The sequence below is a fragment of the Oncorhynchus clarkii genome, chromosome 14 (genome assembly GCF_045791955.1).
Source record: "Oncorhynchus clarkii lewisi isolate Uvic-CL-2024 chromosome 14, UVic_Ocla_1.0, whole genome shotgun sequence".
Lineage (NCBI taxonomy): Eukaryota > Metazoa > Chordata > Actinopteri > Salmoniformes > Salmonidae > Oncorhynchus > Oncorhynchus clarkii.
In genome coordinates, this window is record NC_092160.1 from 33,889,732 (window position 1) to 33,914,421 (window position 24,690).

Consider the following 24,690-nt stretch of genomic DNA (forward strand, 5'->3'; position numbering starts at 1 on the left):
GAGTGCTGTTTATATTCAGCAATAAGATGTTCCTACATGCAACTTTTTTTCTTTTTTTTCCCTATTTGCAACTATCCCTCTCTGTCTAAATTAAACGAGAATGCACTAACCGTGTTACATGTCATTAAAATGGTTTATTTTGTGTTAGAAATCTTATTATAGTACATTTTACAATGTGCTAAAGGAAAACGTTTTTACACACATGCCACTTGAGAAAGTTAACGAAGTGATTTGCAATAAAAACTTGATTTAATCATCTCAACAGCTCTATCCGTTTTCAAAATGCCAGTGTTTGAGAGACAAGTTTAGTTCATTTGAAATCAATTAGAGAATGAGTTATTGTCGTAATTAGCCCATTTTGGTCACGTGTTTTTGGACTACATTTCCCATCTTACACTCGGTCTTTCGCGTACGCAAATTCACTAGCTCCTCACCGACTGCAACAGCAGCTGAGGAAGCAAACCACTTCGTTGAACGAGGATCCGTGGAAAAATCTTTGTGAAAGTGTAAACAGACGAGATAGCAGCTGAATTAAACTGGTCTGAAGCATTGTTTCTTTGTCAACTGAATAACGGAAACAGTCGTCGCTTTTCGCCGGTACCGAGGATAATACAAAACTTACCAGAGAGGAATTCTTCATTCAGGATGCCGGAGTGAAACAAAGAGGTCTGGGGGCATTCCTGTCAGATAGGGTGAGCGGCACATGCGATCTTGGACATTTAGAGAATCTAAAAGTTTACTAAATGTGTGTATCAATGATGTAATGCTGTCAACAGTCAGGTGTGATCTTTGTCCAAGTTTAAGGTATAGGCCTATACATAATAGTATTATAACCGCATGAGTGGTCTACGTTTCTGTTTAAAAAACACTCGTGGTGTTGACACCGCTAAATGAGCGAGAAAGTCATGAAAATGTTTCCATTATCAACGTATTGCTTTTCTCATAGCAGATTTGTGACACAGTAGCAATGTTATTGTTAGGCCTACAAAAAAGTTATGTTGTTACCCCAGCGCTACAATTTCCATTTAGTTGTTTTTCTCCCCACTTTAAGGCATTTTAAATCGCACCCACTTGCATGGGGAATGTAATTGCAGTTCAGTACCATAGCCCAGTATTGGACCAAAGGAGACTAACGTTACTCCTTAGTTCAAGGACCTTACATACTCTGTTTTAAAGGGCGAATTGGCTCTGAAAGACTAAACTGGCAAATACTCCCTTCTAAACGTGAAGCGGTTTTCAGTTGAGGTACGGTTCTAGAAAAACATCCAAAATAATTTAACAAACGCAAAATACACTGTTGTTACAGCCAACAGTATTTTTTTCAGTGGCAGGTTTGTGATGTCTGTCTTCCAGTTACACACAGGTTAGGAGACTCGGATAGTTATTTTATTTAGTACCGGTAGTCATCCGTCTGGTTTCCGTGAACAAGCGCAGTGGACATATTGCTGTGTGTGAAACCTTACACTATAAAAGTGTATCATTTTAAAAAAAAAATTTATTTGATTATGTCTCGCAAATATGAAAGATTTAAAGTCCTTATGCTTCCAAAACGTGTTAAATGTTCAGACCGAGCGTCACGGCTCTTAACATACAACCTCTGATAAATGGCTATTAGGTGGAATGTAATGGAACTGAGTCATGAATGATCAAGGTCGATGCAGTGCCAGTGACCAATGTTTACTGTACACATGGTCATGGAGGAAATGAACTCCATCACATTTTTAAGCTTACAAAAGAGCAGCTCACAAATTAAGTTTCCCAGAATGTTGCATTTTAAATATTTCGAAAGGCTATTAGATGTTTAAAAAAAAAAAGTATTTTAAAAATCAAAGGCTGATCTTTAACAATCGATTTCAACTGATTGCTTTCATTAATATCAAAGGCATGTTTCACTTTGCCCTCATAACCCGTTAAACATCTCTGAAGCTGGAGATTCCCATCTTCCTCACTAGCTTTAAGCACCAGCTGTCGGAGCAGCTCACAGATCACTGCACCTGTACATAGATAGCCCATCTGTAAACAGCCCATCTACCTACCTCATCCCCATACAGTATTTATGTATCTTGCTCCTTTGCACCCCAGTATCTCTACTTGCACATTCATCTTCTGCACATCTACCATTCCAGTGTTTAATCGCTATATTGTAATTACTTCGCCACCATGGCCTATTTATTACCTTAACTCCCTTAACTTACCTAATTTGCACTCACTGTATATAGACTTTTTGTTTTATTTTGTCTACTATATTATTGACTATGTTTTGTTTATTCCATGTGTAACTCTGTGTTGTTGTATGTGTTGAATTGCTACGCTTTATCTTGGCCAGGTCGCAGTTGCAAATGAGAACTTGTTCTCAACTAGCCTACATGGTTAAATAAAGGTGAAATAAAATTCTCTACAATGTGATTTAGAAATATAGATATATATATATATCTATCTATCTATCTATTGTGCAAATTAATAGAAAGGATACAATGTTTTATTCCCCTTGAAATAAACACTTATTTTTTTATTTGCTGGGACTTCATCTCTCTTATAAAATAGATTTTTATTCACCAGTATGAATATAGGATAATACAACTTATTCTATAATTCCTTGTCCCTTTGATATCAAATATCTAAAGTTGTGATAAGACACCATAACATGCTGCGTATAGCCAGGATGTCTCTTGACTTAGCCCACATTGCTGTGTGTCTGCAGGGCTGAACTTCATCCTTGTGGCCTTCTCTGAATGGGAAAGATGGAAAGGGAGTTACAATGGTGGAAAGGACAGCTAGCAGGGGATATCCATCAGTCCCTCCGCATCAAGGTAAGACCAGCCAGTCATAGAATCAGAATGAATAGAATTCTGAATTTTAATTCTATGAATGCAGTTCTCTGGGTCTCCTTGGTTCATTCCTGGAGTTCCATTTTCCTCATCACCACGTGATAAGAATCTCAACTGCATGGTGAAATGTGTATTATGGGGATGTTCTCAATGCCAGGGAGAACGCTTTGAGTCTGGTGGCATGCAGTTCACCTGTGCTTAAATGCATCTTAACCTGAAAAAGACAACTAATCTAGGTAGCCTAGCGGTTCAGCGCGTTGGGCCAGTAACCAAAAAGTCGCTGGTTCAAATTCCCAAGCCGACGAGGTGAAAAATCTCATGTTCCCTTGAGCAAGGCAGTTAACTTTAATTGCTCCTGTATGTCACACTGGATAAGCGCTTCTGCTCAATGGCTTAAAGGGAACGGCAGGGTAGCCTAGTGGTTAGAGCGTTGGACTAGTAACCGGAAGGTTGCAAGTTCAAACCCCCGAGCTGACAAGGTCGTCGTGACAAATCTGTCGTTCTGCCCCTGAACACTGTTCCTAGGCCGTCATTGAAAATCAGAATTTGTTCTTAACTGACTCGCCTAGTTAAATAAAGGTAAAAAAAAATGTATGTTTTCTTGTTGTGCTTGTAGTGCTTTGGTGAAAATGAAGATCCAGGCCAGTAGAGGGACATGATAGCAACTCCTCACCTTCTATTTATAGCTTCTATATAGTGTAGTTAATGTTGGCAGATGGATGGAATTACATGACTGTCATCTTTGTGAGCGTGGTCTAATTTAGATTACACAGAAGGGTTGAGGCTCATTAATTGGCTGATGCAGTAATTAGGCTAACCTCCGGCTTGATGATATTTTACTGTTTGGCCATTTTAATGGCAGCATCTGTCACTGGACTGCCATCCTCATAAAGGGAGCAAGAATATCATAGCTAATTTGATTCTACTTAGAAAGAACAATATGGAGTAGGTTTGTGTGTGTGTGTGTCTACGCACACGTCACATGTAGGGGGAGTATTTGGATAGATGGAATTGTTGCAGGCCGCTGCCCCCACTCTGGTACAATCGGGCAGTCTCCTTACAAGTTATTCACTAAGCCTAACAGTCATTTGATTTCCTCGTGTCTAAATCACTGAGTTGGACGTCTGTAACCATGGGGCGTGTAGATTAGGGCCTCCCTTCTGATTCTATTCTGACCCCACCCCAACCCTTTAACTAATCTGCAGACCAAAGACAAAACAACATGGATGCTGATGTAAGGTCTTTGAAAGCCAAACGACACCCCAGACATAAACCCTATCTCTAAATAATTGTAGCCCATCAGCAGGCTAGTCTGCCCCCCCCCCCACCTCTCTGCATCGAGTCCCCTGCCTTCCACTGCATTAATTATGCTGCGGTTCCCCACAATGCCCTGCACCACTGAACCCTCAGACAGACCGATGGACCAGAGGCAAGGCGTGGGGGGGGGGGGGGGGGGGGTCTACAGCAAGTCAGTATCCAGTGAAGATTAGCTTTACACGAGGGCAGCGTTTTGTTATTTGGACAACCCTTAGGGAAGTAGGCCCGCTGTCTCTGACAAACAATAGTAACCTGTATTTTTAGTATGGGTGGATGTTTTTCGTGTGCCTCTAGCAGCAAACCACAAACTGGTACAGCACTAAAAGAGATTAATCCACCCCGACTCAGTCTGATATGAAATAAATCCACATTATAAAGCCCTTTTTTTTTTTTTTTTGATCAAATATTCATCTATGACGAAACAAAGCATTTTTTGAAAAAACATAACTCCTCGTTTTTCTAAGCCTGTATTAGGATAGAGACAAACTCGTGAAGCATTAAAGGCTATACATATGGGAGAAAGTGTTTTTTTTTTTTTTATATCGCTCCCCTCGTCAAATGCGTCTTTAAGCTGAAGGCTCACGTGATGCTCCTCTATTCTATGTGGTTGACTAGGAGGAGACTGGGTGTGTCCTAGGGGCGTGTCAAAAATGGCACCTGTGCACTACCACATCCCGCCCCAAACGGACACCAAAAATGCTTTCAAAGATCTTCATTGTCACCCTGAACAAACTGGAGACTGTGTACCCGGAGGCAGTGTTCATTGTCACTGGGGACTTTAACAAAAGTACATTTGAGAACCCTGCTCCCGAATTACTATCAACAGGTTGGCTGTCCAACTCGCAGAGATTCCCAATGGACCAACGCTACATGCTTTTTTCGACACAGGTATAAGGCAATCTCCCGCCCTTCTTTCGGCAAGTCAGACCAGGACTCCATTTTGTTCCTCCCTGCCTACAAACAAAGACTCAAGGGAAGTCCTGGTGTTCACATCTGTACAACACTTGTCTGACTAATCAGAATCCATGCTCCAAGACTGTTTTGATCACGTGGACTGGAATATGTTACAGGTTTCCTCTGGGGATAAGATCAATTAATACACCGACTCAGTCACTGGATTCATAAAAAAAAATGCATAGATGTTGCGATACCGATGGTGTCTTTCGAAAACCATGGATTGGTGGCAGCCTTGTCGGGGGGGAACTGAAGGAGACAGATTCTGCTTATAAACGGGGCAAGGTGACCAGGGACAATTGTATAGTTAAACGATACAAAAACGACCTATGCAGATCGCTCAAGATGGCGAGACACAAATATAAGGACAAAGTGGAAGAGTAATTCAGTGGGTCAGATACGAGGCGTATGTGGCAGGGGCTTCTAACGATCATGGATTACAAAAAGAAAGCCGTCGCGACACCAACAGCGCGCTATCCCGTCGCGACACCAACAGCGCGCTATCCCATCGCGACACCAACAGCGCGCTATCCCGTCGCGACACCAACAGCGCGCTATCCCGTCGCGACACCAACAGCGCGCTATCCCGTCGCGACACCAACAGCGCGCTATCCCGTCGCGACACCAACAGCGCGCTATCCCGTCGCGACACCAACAGCGCGCTATCCCGTCGCGACACCAACAGCGCGCTATCCCGTCGCGACACCAACAGCGCGCTATCCCGTCGCGACACCAACAGCGCGCTATCCCGTCGCGACACCAACAGCGCGCTATCCCGTCGCGACACCAACAGCGCGCTATCCCGTCGCGACACCAACAGCGCGCTATCCCGTCGCGACACCAACAGCGCGCTATCCCGTCGCGACACCAACAGCGTGCTAACAGCGAGCGAAACACCTTTTTTCTGAAGCTTCGAGCATAACGACTATTAGCTGCCGAGGAGAGCCCCTGAAGACAACGAGGGCTACGTGCTTACGGTCTCCACAGAGGATGTATGGAAGTCATTCAAACGTGTTAACCTTCGCAAGGATGCCGGCCCAGGGAGCATCCCTAGCAGTGCTCGCATGTGCAGACCCGCTCGCTACCTGTTGTGTTTTTGGACATTTTCAATCTCTCTCTAGCTCAGGCCTTTATTCTCACTTTCTTGAAGATGTCAACTATCATCTCTGTGCCCAAGAAAGGGAAAGTAACTGAAAGGAATGACTACCAGCCTGTAGCACTCACTTCTGTCATCATGAAGTGCTTTGAGAGGCTTGTCAAAGACCACATCACCACTTCCCTCCCTGACACTCAACCCTCTCAAATTTGCCTATCGCCCCGATAGATACATTGACGACGCAATCGCCATGACACTGCGCTCACCCAGCTGGACGAGAGGAATGCAACTCTGAGGATGCTGTTTATCCACTACAGCTTGGCTCGAAGTTCACCACGAAGAGCATGGCCCTGGGACTGAACTCCTCTCTATGTAACTGGGACCTAGAGTTTTTGACAGGCTGCCCCCCAGGTGGTGAATGTAGGAAGCATTACCTCTTCCACACTGCTCCTCAACACGGGGCCCCCACAAGGATACGTCCTCAGTCCCTTCCTGAACTCTGTATATCCACGACTGCCTCAGTTTCAACTCCAAGTTTGCTGACGACACGACAACAGCAGTAGGCCTAATTACCAACAGCGATGATACTGCCTACAGGGAGGAACTAGGCACTCTGACGGTGTGGTGCCAGGTAAACAACCTCTTCCTCAACGTCAGCAAAACAAAGGAGCTGATTGTGGACTTTAGGAGTGGCTCCCGTGGAGGCGGTCAAAAACGTCAGGTTCCTCGGCTTACACATCTCCGAGGAGGTGAAATGGTCAAACCACACGGACTCAGTGGTGAAGGAGCGACAGCGACTCTTTAACCTCAGGAGGTTGTCCAGAGAGGCAGTGATTGAATTGGCCTGTCCCCGAAGGCCCTCTGTGTTCTACAGGAGCACCCTTGAGAGCATACTGTTGTGCTGCATCACAGCCTGGTATGGCACCGCCACTGACCAAGGGAGGTGCGCTACAGAGGGAGGTGCGCTCAGCCGACTGCACCATTGGATGCACACCGCCTGCCCTTCAGGACACTTACAACACCAGGTGTTGCAGGAAGGCCAAGAAGATCATCAGGGACCTGAGCCACGGCCTGTTCTTCCCGCATCCATCACTCACACGTGCAGTACAGGAGCATCATGGCTAAAACTGACCGGCCAATAGAACACTGGGCTCCAGAGTGACGCAGCGGTCTAAGGCACTGCATCTCAGTGCTTGAAGCGTCACTACAGACACCCTGGTTTGAATCCTTCTGTATCACAACCGGCCGTGATTGGGAGTCCAATAGTGTGGCACACAATTGGCTCAGCGTTGTCCAGGCTTGGCCGGTGCAGGCAGTCATTGTAAATAAGAATTTGTTCTGAACTGACTTGCCTAGTTAAAGGTTAAAAAAAATAAATGAATAAAACCAGTTTCTACCAGAGGGTCAGGCTGCTGAATAGCCACCACTTCTCAGCTACCAGCCTCCTTTGGATCTCCCCCCTTTCCCAAACAGACTTCAACCCTGCCCCCATCCTAATGGATATTTATCATGCTGAATAGCCACCACTACTTCCTGTCCCCGTCCCTTTACTCACCATGGGGAACCCTGTACCCCTCCTCTCACTCCCCTTCCTGACCTAAATTGAAATGTAGTATTGGGTTCTATATGGAAATGTAGTGTGTAGGCATGGATGGTAGATTTGTCAGACATGGCTATCTACAGTGCCTTTGGAAAATTTGCTATGAGACTCGAAATTGACATCCGTTGCATCCTGCTTTCATAAGTCATCCTTTATATGTTTCTACAACTTGATTGGAGTCCACCTGTGGTAAATTTAAATTGATTGTACATGATTTTGGAAAGGCACACCTTTCTATATAAAGCCCCACAGTTGACAGTGCATGTCGGTGCAAAAACCAAGCCCTGAGGTCAAAGGACATGTCTGTAGAGCTCTGAGACGGGATTATGTCGAGGCACAGATCTGGGGAAGGGTACCAGAACATTTCTGAAGCATTGAAGTTCCCCAAGAACACAGTGGCTGCCATCATTCTTAAATGGAACATGTTTGGAACCCCCAAAACTCTTCCTGGAGTTGTCCTCCCGGCCAAACTGAGCAATCGGGGTAGAAGGGCCTTGGTCATGGAGGTGACCAAGAACCCAATGGTCACTCTGATAGAGCTCCGGAGTTCCTCTGTGGAGATGGGAGAAAAAGGCACCTAAAGTATTCTCAGACCATGAGAAACTAGATTCTCTGGTCTGATGAAACCAAGATTGAAGTCTTTGGTCTGAATGCCAAGTGTCACGCCTGGAGGAATCCTGGCACCATCCCTACGGTGAAGCATGGTGGTGGCAGCATCATGCCGTTGGGATGTTTTTCAGCGGCAGAGACTGGGAGACTAGTCAGGATTGAGGCAAAGATGAACTGAGCAAAGTACAGAGATCCTCGATGAAAACCTGCTCCAGAGCTCTCAGGACCTCAGCCTGTGGCGACGATTCGCCTTCCAACAGGACAATGACCCTAAGCATACAGCCAAGACGATGCAGAAGTGGCTTCGGGACAAGTCTCTCAATGTCCTTGAGTGGCCCAGACAGAGCCCGGATTTGAACCTGATCGAACATCTCTGGAGAGACCTGAAAATAGCTTTGCAGCGACACTCCCCATCCAACCTGACAGAGCTTGAGAGGATCTGCAGAGAAGAATGGAAGAAACTCCCCAAATACAGGTGTGCCAAGCTTGTAGCGTCATACCCAAGAAGACTGGGGGGGGGTTGAATCAATTTTAGAACAAGGTTGTAACGTGACCAAATGTGAAACACTTTTCAAATGTATGTATGTTTGTGCGTTAACCTATATTATATTTATTCTTACTCTCCATATTGTTTCTCTTCCCTATACCTTCTCCTTTCCTTCCCTTCTCTCCCTCTACCTTCTCCTTTCCTTCCCTTCTCTCCATCTACCTTCTCCTTTCCTTCCCTTCTCTCCATCTACCTTCTCCTTTCCTTCCCTTCTCTCCATCTACCTTCTCCTTTCCTTCCCTTCTCTCCATCTACCTTCTCCTTTCCTTCCCTTCTCTCCATCTACCTTCTCCTTTCCTTCCCTTCTCTCCATCTACCTTCTCCTTTCCTTCCCTTCTCTCCCTCTATCTTCTCCTTTCCTTCCCTTCTCTCCCTCTACCTTCTTCTTTCCTTCCCTCCATCTTTCTCATCCTCTCCCTCTAGGAGTTGAAGCTGCCTGTGTACCGGGCCCACTCCCCTCAGATAAGGATGCGTCGGTACTTTGCAGACCTGCTGGCCATACTGTCGAACCGCTACCAGCTGTGTCCTACAGCCAGACACCTGTCTGTCTACCTACTGGACCTGTTCATGGATCACTACGATGTGGCCGTCAAACAGCTCTACGTCATCGCTCTGTCCTGCCTGCTTCTCGCCAGTAAGTACCGTGAGTCTTTACAGAATGAAGGCTGTTGTCGGCTTTCTGCAGCTGACACAGTGGAATTACACAGCACGTTAATGATGTTCCAAAAACTGTTATGAATGGTTATAACTGTGTTATAGCCTAACCCTCTCAGTTCCCATCCATTACCTTTTTGTAATGATAATTTACTCCAGTGTCCAGATGATGGCTGGCTGGAAAGCCCTATATCATTTGTGGTGCTGCGGCTTTTCACATCGTTTAGGTAGAAACCCAGTCTCTGTGACTCTGTGAAGATTAGCCTGTGTCTGTACGTCTTCACGTGCACAGCTTTGATCCTAGCTTTGATAACGCGTCTGCGGGTTTTGCCTCTGGGTCTTTTATTCGTTCCTGGTGGCATCTGTCAAGATCTAAATGAATGTCCTACACAGCAAAGCGTATGAAAGCCATTAGAGCAAAGACACAAAGGAACCTTGGATCTGGGTTTTGTCAGATGGCTGATTGTGATCTTGGAGTTGTGCTGCTGTTACTACATGTAGCCTAGTTTGTGTAGGAGTAGTTGCTATAAGTGGGTCTGTGTGTGGTGATTTTAACGGCTTGTCTGTACTTCAACACAGCATCATGGGTAATTACACAAATGATGCTGTCAAACTGGGAGTCTGGGACGGGGGTCCGCTCACTGGGGAGACGTACACAAGGCTTTTTTTAGGGGGCGCTCGTACAGTTCACTGGAACACTAAATGAAAAGATGAAAACGTATCGGCCAAAAACCCCGATAGAAGATTCTCTGACTTGACTAATTAAGGAGTCTTTTGAGTGTGTCTTTCAGTGAGAGAACAGTCAGACCCTTCTCTTAGCTGCCTCCCTCCCACCCGCTAGGTTCCTCTAGCGATCCGCTCTGTGTGATTTGATGAAGACTTTAAAAGAGTTGTTTTGATTCAAGGTTGTCCTGGTTGGGTTTGCTGTTTAATCTCCCCGAGATGCTGGAATCTGGCCTAGTTCTTGACCTGGACTTCTCTGTCTGGTTGGTTGTTCAGTACTCTCGGGTTCCCCTGAGTTTCAGGTCTGATGCCCACTCTGCTCTGCGCTCGTTCTGTGTCCCACAAGTGGCACCCTATTCACTATATAGTGCACTACTTGCTAAAAGTAGTGCACTAACTAGGGAATAGGGTTGCCGTTTGGTACTCAGACTTTGACAGGCACACATTGTCTTTGTTAAAATTCTACGGGCTTCCGCGCTGGGTTAATCAATCACTGCCTCCATTGTGCCTCTCAACAGTCAGAACTTAATCCTGTTAGCCTATTGGTAATATCTCTGCTCTCTCTCTGCTCTCTGGGGGGGCTCTCTCTCTGCCTTCCAGGGGGGCTCTCTCTGCTTTCTGGGGGGCTCTCTCTGCTCTCTGGGGGGGGGGGGCTCTCTCGGCTCTCTCTCTTCAAACTTTTTCTCTCCCTGTGTTTGAACTATGTGTGAGTGTTTTTCATAGACATTCACAGCAAGGTAAATTGTGGTTCTGTGGTATTCGTTTGTTGGTATTTGTCCATAGTCGATTTGTGAGAGGAAGGAAATGGATCCTCAGAACGTGTTCTTCCCAGGCAGTCACAGGGACATGAGACGAATTGTTCAAAGTCGGTCTACACATTTAGCATCCTTTCATCAAAGCCTTTTTCCTAAAGGAATCCATACCCTTCCAATGGTCCCATCATTTCAATGGTGCTCGTATATACCAAGACTCCAGACACCCCATGAGCTCTGGTCAAAAGTAGTGCACTGTATACGGACTAGGGTTCAAAAGTAGTGCACTGTATACGGACTAGGGTTCAAAAGTAGTGCACTGTATACGGACTAGGGTTCAAAAGTAGTGCACTGTATACGGACTAGGGTTCAAAAGTAGTGCACTGTATACGGACTAGGGTTCAAAAGTAGTGCACTGTATACGGACTAGGGTTCAAAAGTAGTGCACTGTATACGGACTAGGGTTCAAAAGTAGTGCACTGTATACGGACTAGGGTTCAAAAGTAGTGCACTGACTAGGGTTCAAAAGTAGTGCACTGTATAAGGTGCAATTTTAGGATGTACACTTATGGACTATAGTCCCATACCCAGTGACTTCAACATTACTCTTCCCTGGCATCCCTCTCTGAAGTCAGGACACTGCTCTGCATAGCAGGTATTTCGCATCACTAATGACAGACTCATTGCGTATCTCTCTCAATTCAATTTAAGGGCTTTATTGGCATGGGAAACACATGTTAACATTGCCTAAGCAAGTGTAGTAGATAATAAACAAAAGTGGAATAAACATGAACAGTAAACATTACACTCACAAAAGTTCCAAAAGAATAGACATTACAAATGTCATATTATGTCTATATACAGTGTTGTAATGATGTGCAAATAGTAAAGTACAAAAGGTAACATAAATATAGGTTGTATTTATAATGGTGTTTGTTCTTCACTGGTTGCCCTTTTCTTGTGGTAACAGGTCACAAATCTTGCTGCTGTGATGGCACACTGTGGAATTTCACCCAATAGATATGGGAGTTTATCAAAATCGGGTTTGTTTTCAAATTCTTTGTGGATCTGTGTAATCTGAGGGAAATATGTGTCTCTAATATGGTCATACATTGGGCAGGAGGTTAGGAAGTGCAGCTCAGTTTCCACCTCATTTTGTGGGCAGCGAGCACATAGCCTGTCTTCTCTTGAGAGCCATGTCTGCCTACGGCAGCCTTTCTCAATAGCAAGGCTATGCTCACTGAGTCTGTACCTAGTCAAAGATTTCCTTACTTTTGGGTCTGTCACAGTGGTCAGATATTCTGCCACTGTGTACTCTCTGTTTAGGGCCAAATAGCATTCTAGTTTGCGCTGTTTTTTTTTGTAAATTCTTTCCAATGTGCCAAGAAATTGTCGTTTTGTTTCCTCATGATTTGGTTGGTTCTAATTGTGTTGCTTTCCTGGGGCTCTGTGGGGTGTGTTTGAACAGAGCCCCAGGACCAGCTTGCTTAGGGGACTCTTCCCCAGGTAAATTTCTCTGTAGGTGATTGCTTTTGTTATGGAAGGTTTGGGAATCGCTTCCTTTTTGGTGGTTGTAGAATTTAACAACTCTTTTTCTTGATTTTGATCATTAGCGGCTATCGGCCTAATTCTGCTCTGCATGCATGATTTGGTGTTTTACATTGTACACAGAGGATATTGTTTTGTAGAATGCTGCATGCAGAGTCTCAATTTGGTGCTTTTCCCATTTTGTGGAATCTTTGGTTGGTGAGCGGACCCCAGACCTCACAATCATAAAGGGAAATGGATTGTATAACTGATTCAAGTATTTCTAGACAGATCCTAATTGGTATGTTGAAATGTATGTTCCGTTTGATGGCATAGAAGGCCCTTCTTGCCTTGTTTCTCAGATCGTTCACAGCTTTGTGGAAGTTACCCGTGGCGCTGATGTTTAGGCCAAGGTATGTATAGTTTTTTGTGTGCTCTAGGACAATGGTGTCTAGATGGAATTTGTATTTGTGGTTCTGGCAACTGGACCTTTTTTGGAACACCATTATTTTTGTCTTACTGAGATTCACTGTCAGGGCCCAGGTCTGACAGAATCTGTGCAGAAGATCTAGGTGCTGCTGTAGGCCCTCCTTGGTTGGTGACCGAAGCACCAAATCATCAGCAAACAGACATTTTGACTTCAGATTCTAGTAGGTTGAGGCCGGGTGCCGTAGACAGTTCTAGAGCCCGCACCAATTCGTTGATATACATTGTATGTTGAAGAGGGTGGGGCTTAAGCTGCATCCCAGACTCACCTCATGGCCCTGTGGAAAGAAATGTGTGTTTTGCCAATTTTACCTGCAGACTTGTTTGTTTACATGGATTTTATGTTCTATGTTTGTTCCTCTAATACCACTTTCCATCAATTTCTATATCAGACCCTCATGATAAATCAACAAAGCATGAGAAGACTTTGCCTTTTGTTTTGGTTTGTTTGTCAGTTATGGTGTGCAGGGTGAATACGTGGTCTGTCGTATGGTAATTTGGTTAAAAAGGCCAATTTTGTCTTTTGCTCAGTACAATTGTTTTCACTGAGGAATTGAACTAGTCTGCTGTTAATGATAATGCAGAGGATTTTCCCAAGGTTGCTGTTGACTCATATCCCCACGGTAGTTGTTGGGGTCAAATTAGTCTCCACTTTTGTGGATTGGGGTGATCAGTCCTTGGTTCCAAATATTGGGGAAGATGCCAGAGCTAAGGATGATGTTAAATAGTTTTAGTATAGCCAATGAAATTTGTGGTCTGTATATTTGATCATTTCATTGAGGATGCCATCAACACCACAGGCCTTTTTGGGTTGGAGGGTTTGTAATTTTGTCCTTTAGTTCATTCAATGTCATTGGAGAATCCAGTGGGTTCTGTTTTTTATTATTTTTTTTATAGTTGATTCTAAGATTTGTATTTGATCATGTATATATGTTTTTTGCTTTTTGTTTATAGAGTGTTTTACCCATACATCTGTTTTTGGAAAGATAACTCTTTTGTGTTTGTTTTAGTGTTTTCCAATTAGCTGATTTCTGATGTTCTCTGATGCGGGTAGGATCCCCTGGGTGTGGGGTTCTTTGTTTATCTGTCCTGCTATGATATTGAGGCTATGGTCTGGGGTGGACTGTCCTGCTGTGATATTGAGGCTATGGTCTGGGGTGGACTGTCCTGCTGTGATATTGAGGCTATGGTCTGGGGTGGACTGTCCTGCTGTGGTATTGAGGCTATGGTCTGGGGTGGACTGTCCTGCTGTGGTATTGAGGCTATGGTCTGGGGTGGACTGTCCTGCTATGATATTGAGGCTATGGTCTGGGGTGGACTGTCCTGCTGTGGTATTGAGGCTATGGTCTGGGGTGGACTGTCCTGCTATGATATTGAGGCTATGGTCTGGGGTGGACTGTCCTGCTGTGATATTGAGGCTATGGTCTGGGGTGGACTGTTCTGCTGTGGTATTGAGGCTATGGTCTGGGGTGGACTGTTCTGCTATGATATTGAGGCTATGGTCTGGGGTGGACTGTTCTGCTGTGGTATTGAGGCTATGGTCTGGGGTGGACTGTTCTGCTGTGGTATTGAGGCTATGGTCTGGGGTGGACTGTTCTGCTATGATTTTGAGGCTATGGTCTGGGGTGGACTGTCCTGCTATGATATTTAGGCTATGGTCTGGGGTGGACTGTTCTGCTATGATATTGAGGCTATTGTCTGGGGTGGACTGTTCTGCTATGATATTTAGGCTATGGTCTGGGTTGGACTGTTCTGCTGTGGTGTCAATACTTTGGTAGGGTGGTTGAGTTGGGGGGTTCTGTTGGCTTCTCTGTGGGGGTGGTCTCCTCTCTAGTAGGTTGTTCTCTGTCACACGCAATCCCCCTCACCCTCTCCTCCTGCAGTCTGATCCTCTAGTGCTCTGTTCTTCTCCTGCTCTTTCTCTTGTTGTCTCACCACAGTCCAGAGTGCAGATATGTCTCTCTCCAGCTCTCTGGGTCTGGTTGAGGGGATGTTTTTACATTTTTTATTTATTGTGCAGACTGGAGTTTGTTCACCTGCTGTTCCAGCTCCACCTGCCTTACCTCCAGCTGGGTGAATGTATCCATTTCACTGAGGGAGTAGTACTCTGTGCTGGGAGGTTGACTTTTCGCTTTGGTTTGCTCGTCTGTGGGGCTGTGTAATGAAGAGGTCTGGTTTGACACACTCGGGGTGGGGTTTATCTTTCTCCACAGTTTATCCTGCTGAGCTGTCTATTTGTTCATGTGAAAGTCCAGCTGAAACTGTTTGGTGTTGCCCTGTACCATTACTGTCTGTCTGTCTGCAGTCTGTGAGTTTGGCTCTGTGTTCATGATGAGGTCAGAAGTGATATCTTTCCAATAGACATACAGCACTATGTTCATGAGGTCAGAGGTGATATCTTAAATGTAACCGTTATTTAACTAGGCAAGTAAGTGAAGAATAAATTCTTATTTACAATGACTGCCAAATCCTAATCCGGACTGCCCTGGGCCAATTGTGTGCTGCCCTATGGGACTCCCTATCACGGCCCGGACGTGACACAGCCTGGATTCGAACCAGGTACTGTAGTGACACCTCTTGCACTGAGATGCAGTGCCTCAGACCGCTATACAACACTATGTTCATGTAATCTCATTGTATTATTTATTCTCTCTCAATGAGCTCAGCTGGCTGCTGACAGTTAGTTCTGTGCTGTGTTTTATTCTGTGTCTCCCATGCTGCTGTCCTGCTACATGGAGCCTAGTAGCAGTAACCACGTAGCAGTAACCACAATGCTGGGGCATTGGTTGAATGGGTTCAGTGGGTGGGTTTGAATGTTTTGTGTAATGGTTGTGTGTGTGTGTTACATTGTGTGTACCGGCTGTGGATGACCTGCAATAGTGTGGCTAACGATTTGTGTTAGAGAGAAGGGGCTTTAAAAAGAGCAACTCCCCCCAGCCCCACACCCACCCCACACCCCCAATTCACCCCCACACACACTGCGGCAGGCCTGCCTGGAGGCCCGGGGTTTAGAGGGTGGGGTGGGGAGGGAGAGGGCCACCTGCCATATGCTCCCTGAGTCAGGCCCAAACAAAAGCCCGTCAACAGGAGCAGCCAGGCTGGGGGAGGGGTGCAGAGACACGGGTGTAGGTTGTCGTGTTTTTGTCTGTGCATTTGTGTTTTTGTGATTGACCGCAAGAGATGTTGATGTGTAGAGGCTTCCGCTTAGTATCTTATCTGACTAGAACTCAATTTCCAGGGGTATTTTAGTTTATCAGATAAACCAGACATGAGATCATAACACATCACTAAATCATTAGCTGTTATAGTGTTACTGCTCGGAGTGTTTCAGATGGCCTTATCCTCCACCGTAGCCCCACTGCTAGGAGTGTTTCAGATGGAGTTCTCCTCCTCCATAGCCCCACTGCTAGGAGTGTTTCAGATGGAGTTCTCCTCCTCCATAGCCCCACTGCTAGGAGTGTTTCAGATGGAGTTATCCTCCTCCATAGCCCCACTGCTAGGAGTGTTTCAGATGGAGTTATCCTCCTCCATAGCCCCACTGCTAGGAGTGTTTCAGATGTAGTTCTCCTCCTCCATAGCCCCACTGCTAGGAGTGTTTCAGATGGCCTTATCCTCCTCCATAGCCCCACTGCTAGGAGTGTTTCCTCTGTCTCACTCGCCTTGTCAGGACCCAGGCAAGCACAACCAGTCTGAGACTGGGCTGGGGCCCCTAAAGCACCTCTACCCCCCCCCCCCCCCCCTCCACCTCGACCCCTGGGGGGGTTCGGAAACGAGCTGAGCGGTGCTTCAAAGAGATGTCAACCGCTGATGTTAAGCAGGGAGGAAGGGGGGGGCTCCATGTTTGAACTGAACCACTCGATATGTAGATTAACAGGGGATCCCCACAGTCCCCCATCTCCTCCCCTCTCTCCCTATACCTCTCTCGGTCTGTCTCTCTGATGCTTGGATTGAATTTTCTTAAAATTACAATCATGTTCTGATAATTAAAGGAATTCTAAGTCGATGGGGAAATTGTTCTCATCTAGGACAGTGATTTTTGTCAAATGCTGCTTTATTCCCTACAGAATTTTTTCTTTTTTTTTAAAGTGTAAGCTAGTTCAAATTCGATTTCACATACGCCGAATACAATGGGTGTAGACCTTACAGTGAAATGCTTACTTACAAGCCCTTAACCAACCATACAGTTTTAAGAAGAATAAGTGTTAAAGTATTTGCTAAAATAAACTGAAGTTAAGAAAAATAACACAATTAAAGAGCAACAATAAAATAACAGTAACGAGGCTATATACAGGGGGTACCGGTACAGAGTCAATGTGGAGGCTATATACAGGCGGTACCGGTACAGAGTCAATGTGTGGGGGCACCGGTTAGTCGAGGTAATTTAGGTAATATGTAGGTAAAGTAACTATGCATAGATAATAAACAGAGTAGCAGCAGTGTAAAAAATGGGGGTGGGGGGTGAATGCAAATAGTCTGGGTAGCCATTTGATTAGCTGTTCAGGAGTCTTTTGTCTTGGGGGTAGAAGCTGTTAAGAAGGCTTTTGGACCTAGACAGCGCTCCGGGACTGCTTGCCGCGCGGTAGCAGTCTATGACTAGGATGTCTGGCTTATTTTAGGGCCTTCTTCTGACACCGCCTGGTTTAGATGTTGTGCGTGGCAGCAAGATTGGCCCCAGTGATGTACTGGGCCGTATGCACGACCCTCTGTAGTACCTTGCGGTCGGAGGCCGAGTAGTTGCCATAACAGGCGGTGATGCAACCAATGCTCTCGATGGTGCAGCTGTGGAATTTTTTTGAGGATCTGAGGACCCATGCCAAATCTTTTCAGCCTTCTGAGGGTGAATAGGCTTTGTCGTGCCCTCTTCATGACTGTCTTGGTGTGTTTGTACCATGATAGTTTGTTGGTGATGGGGACACCAAGGAACTTGAAGGTCTCAACCTGCTCTACTACAGCCCCATCGATGAGAATGGGGGTGTGCTCGGTCCTCCTTTTCCTGTAGTCCACAATCATCTCCTTTTGTCTTGATCACATTGAGGGAGAGGTTGTTATCCTCACACCACACTGCCAGTTCTCTGACCTCCTCCTTATAGGCTGTCTCATCTGTCGGTGATCAGGCCTACCACTGTTGTCGTCTGCAAACTTAATGATGGTGTTGGAGTCGTGCTTGGCCATGCAGTCATGGGTGAACAGGGAATACAGGAGGGGACTGAGCACGCACCCCAGAGGGGCCCCCGTGTTGAAGATCAGCGTGGCAGGTGTGTTACCACCTGGGGGCGACCCGTCAGGAAGTACAGGATCCAGTTGCAGAGGGAGGTGTTTAGTCCCAGGGTCCTTAGCTTAGTGATGAGCTTTGAGGACACTATGGTGATGAACACTGAGCCGTAGTCCATGAACAGCATTGACTGAATGAATAGCAATATTTTAATGCCACTGATGAATTATTTAATGACTTTTTATTTAAACTTTTATTTAACTAGGAAAGTCGGTTAACAAATTCTTATTTTCAATGACTGCTTAGGAACAGTGGGTTAACTGCCCTGTTCATATTTTTACCTTGTCAGCTCAGGAATTCGATCTAGCAACCTTTCAGTTACTGGCCCAATGTTCTAACCACTAGGCTCCCTGATGCCCCAGGAGACTATCGTTCTGGTTCTATAGATGTATTTAGTTTCTTACACAAATACCAGGGTAGGACTGAATATAATGCCATTTTAGTTATTGATTAGTGTTTTGCTTTAGGGAGGGGGGGAGAGAGAGTCACCATCACCCCACCCCACACACACACATCCTCGCCCAGATAGGCAGGACATGAGATGAGATCTCCCCCCCCCCCCAGGACTCTTCCTGGTCACCCAAGCGTTAGGCTCTAGAGGTCAGAATGGGTCTACATTGTGTGAACCGGCGGAGCCTAGGGGATTGTGGAGGGGGTTGTGGCGAAGCTGTGGAAAATTTCATCTGAAAGAAAGACGAGCTGGCAAATGAAAGGAGTTTTAAAGAGAGGACAGAATTCCTCCAGAGCCGTTGACCGAGAGAGACTGACACAGACCGAGAGAGACTGACACAGACCGAGAGAGACTGACACAGACCGAGAGAGACTGACACAGACCTAGAGAGAGTTATACAGAGCCTTCAAAGTATTCACACCCCTTGACTTCTTTCACATTTTGTTGTTAAAGCCTGAATTTAAATTTCTATTGTTTTCCACTGACCTACACATAATACCCCATAATGTCAAAGTGGAATGATTTTTATTTTTCTTTCACTTGAACTTTTTACTAATTTAAATTTTAAAAAATGAAAAGCTGAAATGTCTTGAGTTAATAAGTATTAAACATGGAAAGCCTGAATAAGTTCAGGAGTAAACATTTACTCAAGTCACGTAAGTTGCATGGACTCACCCTGTGTGTAATGTTTTTAGTGTTTTTAATGATTTTTGAGTGACTACCTCATCTCTGTACCCCACATATTTAGTTATCTGTAAGGTCCCTCAGTCGAGCAGTGAATATCAAACACCAGGGGCGTTTACCAATGCCTTCGTGGCTGCATCATGTTATTTATTGGTATGCTTGTAAAATAGTTTTTCAGGATATAAAGAAACTGAATGGAGCTAAGCACAGGCGAACTCCTAGAGCCTGGTTCAATCTGCCTTCTACCAGACACTGGGAGATGAATTCACTGTTCAGCAAGACAATAACCTGAATCACAAGGCCAAATCTACACTGGAGTTGCTTACCAACAAGACAGTGAATGTTCCTGAGTGGCCGAGTTACATTTCCAAGTAGATTTAAGTAAAAACTATGGTAAGACCTGAATTTTTTTTTTTTTTTTTTTTTAGTAATGATTAACAACCAATTTGACAAAGATTGAAGAATTTAGAAAATAATAATGGGTAAATGTTACACAATCCAGGTGTGGAAAGCTCTGAGACCCAGAAAGACTCGCACCTCTGGCAGTGATTACAGCTGTTTCTACAAAGTATTCACTCAGGTGTGTGAATACTTACATAAATTAGATATTTCTGTAATTTTGACCCCCCAAAAGAAAAAAATACATACGTTTTCACTTTGTCATTATGGGGTATTGGGATGTCATTATGAGGTATTGGGATGTCATTATGAGGTATTGGGATGTCGTTATGGGGTATTGGGATGTCATTATGGGGTATTGGGATGTCGTTATGGGGTATTGGGATGTCATTATGGGGTATTGGGATGTTATTATGGGGTATTGGGATGTCGTTATGGGGTATTGGGATGTCGTTATGGGGTATTGGGATGTCGTTATGGGGTATTGGGATGTCATTATGGGGTATTGGGATGTCATTATGGGGTATTGGGATGTCATGATGGGGTATTGGGATGTCATGATGGGGTATTGGGATGTCATGATGGGGTATTGGGATGTCATGATGGGGTATTGGGATGTCATTATGGGGTATTGGGATGTCATTATGGGGTATTGTATGTAGATGGGTGAGAGGGAAAAAATATATTTTTCCATTTTGAATTCTGGCTGTAACACAACAAAATGTGGAATAAATCAAGGGGTATGAATTATTTTTGAAGGCAGTGTATCTATTAGGCTTGTGAAAGGGGGTTGGTGGATGTTGTAGTTTTGATTTATTGTTACTGTTTCTGGCTGTAGAAGTGAGCTCTATTAAAAAAAATATATATATTGAATCATCTATGTCTAGTTTATAGGCTAGCAGTGGTGACATACTCTTTCCCCTTCACCTGAACTCCTTCAGAAGACTGAGGGGATTGTTTTAATGAAGACTGCAGTGACTGGATGGAGCAGTGTGGTCATTGATAGAAATCAATACAGTCTGTCTCTGTGGGTGAGGTAGAGAGGAACACTGTAATGGTCGTCTCCTTCCCTCCTTGTGGAACATAAGTGATGCAGGTTCTCAGGTTTCTAAACTCCTTCAGCAGTAGTCTAACCCCCCCCCCCCCAGCAGGTTCTCATGTTTCAAACTCCTTCAGCAGTAGTCTAACCCCCCCCCCCCCCAAGCAGGTTTCTAAACTCCTTCAGCAGTAGTCTAACCCCCCCCCCCCCCCCCAGCAGGTTCTCAGGTTTCTAAACTCCTTCAGCAGTAGTCTAATACCCCCAGCAGCAGGTTCTCGGGTTTCTAAACTCCTTCAGCAGCAAACCTGAGAAGAGAGGGGACATGCTACATCCTGCTGTTCGTACCTTTTGACCCCTCTCTGGGTGTGCTCTACTGCCTCATCACACACATCCACAGGGCCGACTCTCAGCCCTCTGCAAGGCAGTGCTCATGAGGGCTGTAGCTATCTCGATGGACGGTAAAGGAGAGGAGACCTATAGTTTCAGAAGTGGACAGGCATGCACTTGGCTCATCAAAGGAAGCATTGACTCCAACCGTAAGCTGAGGAATGAACTCTTTATCTCTCACACATGCATACAGCTCGTAGGTTAGTCACTGTGTTAATCTTGTTGACATGAAATGGGACAGGTTGTGTAGAAAGCACATTGTCCCTATGAGTTCTACCTCCTTTCAGAAATGTAGTTTCAGCTTGAGTAGGTTTTCTGCGTCACTTGTTTTTAATAATAACACGCACAATCAACAGCTAATACAAGTAGTAAATCAAAGAGCCATCGTTGAAGACGAGAAGACTGACAACACAATGTCCCTACCCGTCCCCTAACCCTACCAGGATGAAAAGAGGGTTTTGAAGAGATGCTGATGGCTGTTCATGGCTGCGCCTGTGGACACAGGAGTCCAGCAGACAGACTAGACTACTAGCCTATAGGATATGATGGTGAATAGGAAAGTGTAGACTGACTCTGGGCTGGGTGGGAGTGAACAGAACAGCAGTTATTGTTTCCTGTTCTGGTTGTGAGATGCCATTACAGCCTATGTGTTAACTGCCCCCTGAGACCTGCTATCGTCTGCTGGGGTGATTGGCTGCTGGCTGGGTTCTCTGTTTCTCCTTTTCAGGGTTAATGGCAGGCTACAACATCAGCAGTAAAACTCACACTGTGTGTGAACACACACTGCGTTGGCTGGCCTTGAGACAAAGGGGAGGAAGGGAGTTAGAGCGTAGGGGCGAGTTGGAGAATGGGGAAAGAGGGGAGAGAATCTGAAGTCAAACGTCTACTGGTGCTTCTGTCCCCAACCAAGGAGGGCCTACAGCAGCACCTAGATCTGTCCCCAACCAAGGAGGGCCTACAGCAGCACCTAGATCTGTCCCCAACCAAGGAGGGCCTACAGCAGCACCTAGATCTGTCCCCAACCAAGGAGGGCCTACAGCAGCACCTAGATCTGTCCCCAACCAAGGAGGGCCTACAGCAGCACCTAGATCTGTCGGCAACCATAATGGCATTCCAAAAAAGGTCCAGTTGCCAAGACAACAAATACAAATTCCATCTAGACACTGTTGCCATAGAGCACACAAACTATACATACCTTGGCCTAAACAACAGCGCCACAGGGAACTTCCACGAACGAGCTGAGAGACGAGGCAAGAGGGGCCTTCTATGCCATAAAAAGGAACATAAAATTCAACATACCAATTAGGACCTGGCTAAAAATACTTGAATCAGTCATAGAGCCCATTGCCCTTTATGGTTGTGAGGTCTGGGGTCCACTCACCAACCAAGAATTCACAAAATGGGACAAACATCAAATTGAGACTTAAACAACATAGAACACCAAATAATGCATGCAGAGCAGAACTAGGCCGATGCCCGCTAATTATCAAACTTCAGAAAAGAGCCGTTAAATTCCATAACCTTCCATAACTAGGCCATCAACTACAGAGAGATGAACTTGGAGAAGTCCCCCCTAAGCAAGCTGGTCCTGGGGCTCTGTTCACAAACAGAGTCCCAGGACAGCAGCACAATTAGACCCAATCAAATCATGAGAAAACAATAAGATCATTATTTCCTATGTGTCAATTAATTAACAAAAAAAACAGAGCAAACTAGAATGCTATTTGTCCCTAAACGGAGAGGACACAGTGGCAGAATACCTGACCACTGTGACTGACCCTAAACGGAGAGAACACAGTGGCAGGAATACCTGACCCCTGTGACTGACCCTAAACGGAGAGTACACAGTGGCAGGAATACCTGACCCCTGTGACTGACCCTAAACGGAGAGTACACAGTGGCAGAATACCTGACCACTGTGACTGACCCTAAACGGAGAGTACACAGTGGCAGAATACCTGACCACTGTGACTGACCCTAAACGGAGAGTACACAGTGGCAGGAATACCTGTGACTGACCCTAAACGGAGAGTACACAGTGGCAGGAATACCTGACCCCTGTGACTGACCCTAAACGGAGAGTACACCGTGGCAGAATACCTGTCCACTGTGACTGACCCTAAATAAAATAAAGCTTTGACTATGTACAGACTCAGTGAGTCTTCTGAGTAATGTTTACTGTAAATTTGACTATGTACAGACTCAGTGAGTCTTCTGAGTGTAATGTTTACTGTAAATTTGTTTTACTTTTGTTTATTAGTTCACTTGCTTTGGCAATGTTAACATGTTTCCTATGCTAATAAATCACTTACATTTAAATTGAATTGAGAGAGCGGGGAGGGAAAAAGAGAAGAGGGTGAGAGACCTAGCCAGTTTGATGGCGTGAGGACTAAACACTCTTCAAGGTGGATTACACCAAACCTCCTTCCCCTTCAACTCTCCTGTCTGTCTTCGTTGCCATGATGATAGTGCTGCGGTCAAAGCCAGTGTTGTTTTTGACCTACGACCTCTGTGATATTTTGAGATCCAGAAGGGTGTGTACATTTTTGTCCATAGATTGTTAATCCAAGTTCTTGGGTTTTAGGACTTCTTCAATAATACTCTAGTCTTGACTGTGGCACGGTCCTTCCAAACCCTGGGGAGGGTGACTGTGTTTGAGCGTCGTCTTCTGTGTGTGTGGATGTGTTGGTAACCTTGTCCATTCTTTGTTTTGAACAATGTCCCATTGTGTGTCAGTTGTCTATGAATGGACATTGTACATATTTCCTCAACATACATTTAGTCATACTTCTGTGGAGGTTAGGCCTAGTTGTCATCTCCCTCATGTCAGTTTTCTCTGCCCTGAGGATGCCGTGCCCCCACCCACTGAAACGGGTTTATACTAGAATCCGGAGGTTTATTAGGCGTTTTAGGGAAATATGCCAGAGTAACCTGACTCCTTCCCCTCCCTCTCCCCTTTTCACTGTGAGTGGGGGGTGAGAAAGTGAAGGACTGTTTGTGGATTAAAGGCAAAATCATTGGTGCTCATTGGCCACTTAGACTCGTGAGACTGTGGCCTAAGGGCTGTTGCTATGGAAAGTTCAGAGGAGAATGTCTAGAATGGTAGTGGACAGGCTGGTAGTGAGGGTTCTGGTAAGTAGGTTGCTGCTGGTAGTGAGGGTTCTGGTAAGTAGGTTGCTGCTGTTAGTGAGGGTTCTGGTAAGTAGGTTGCTGCTGGTAGTGAGGGTTCTGGTAAGTAGGTTGCTGCTGGTAGTGAGGGTTCTGGTAAGTAGGTTGCTGCTGGTAGTGAGGGTTCTGGTAAGTAGGTTGCTGCTGGTAGTGAGGGTTCTGGTCAGTGGGTTGCTGCTGGTAGTGAGGGTTCTGGT

At 45.4% G+C, this 24,690-nt stretch overlaps 1 protein-coding gene across 1 annotated transcript in view; it reads left to right on the top strand.

The window, feature by feature from the left end:
* The first annotated feature begins 347 nt into the window (after positions 1 to 347).
* LOC139366546 (cyclin-J-like) overlaps positions 348 to 24,690 on the top strand; it is a 28,731-nt gene continuing 4,388 nt past the window's right edge. Inside the window, exons 1-3 of the mRNA XM_071104164.1 lie at positions 348 to 692; positions 2,702 to 2,810; positions 9,375 to 9,585. Of these exons, the coding sequence (XP_070960265.1) occupies positions 2,733 to 2,810; positions 9,375 to 9,585 (289 nt within the window). The 5' untranslated portion in view covers positions 348 to 692; positions 2,702 to 2,732. The remainder of the gene's footprint in view (positions 693 to 2,701; positions 2,811 to 9,374; positions 9,586 to 24,690) is intronic.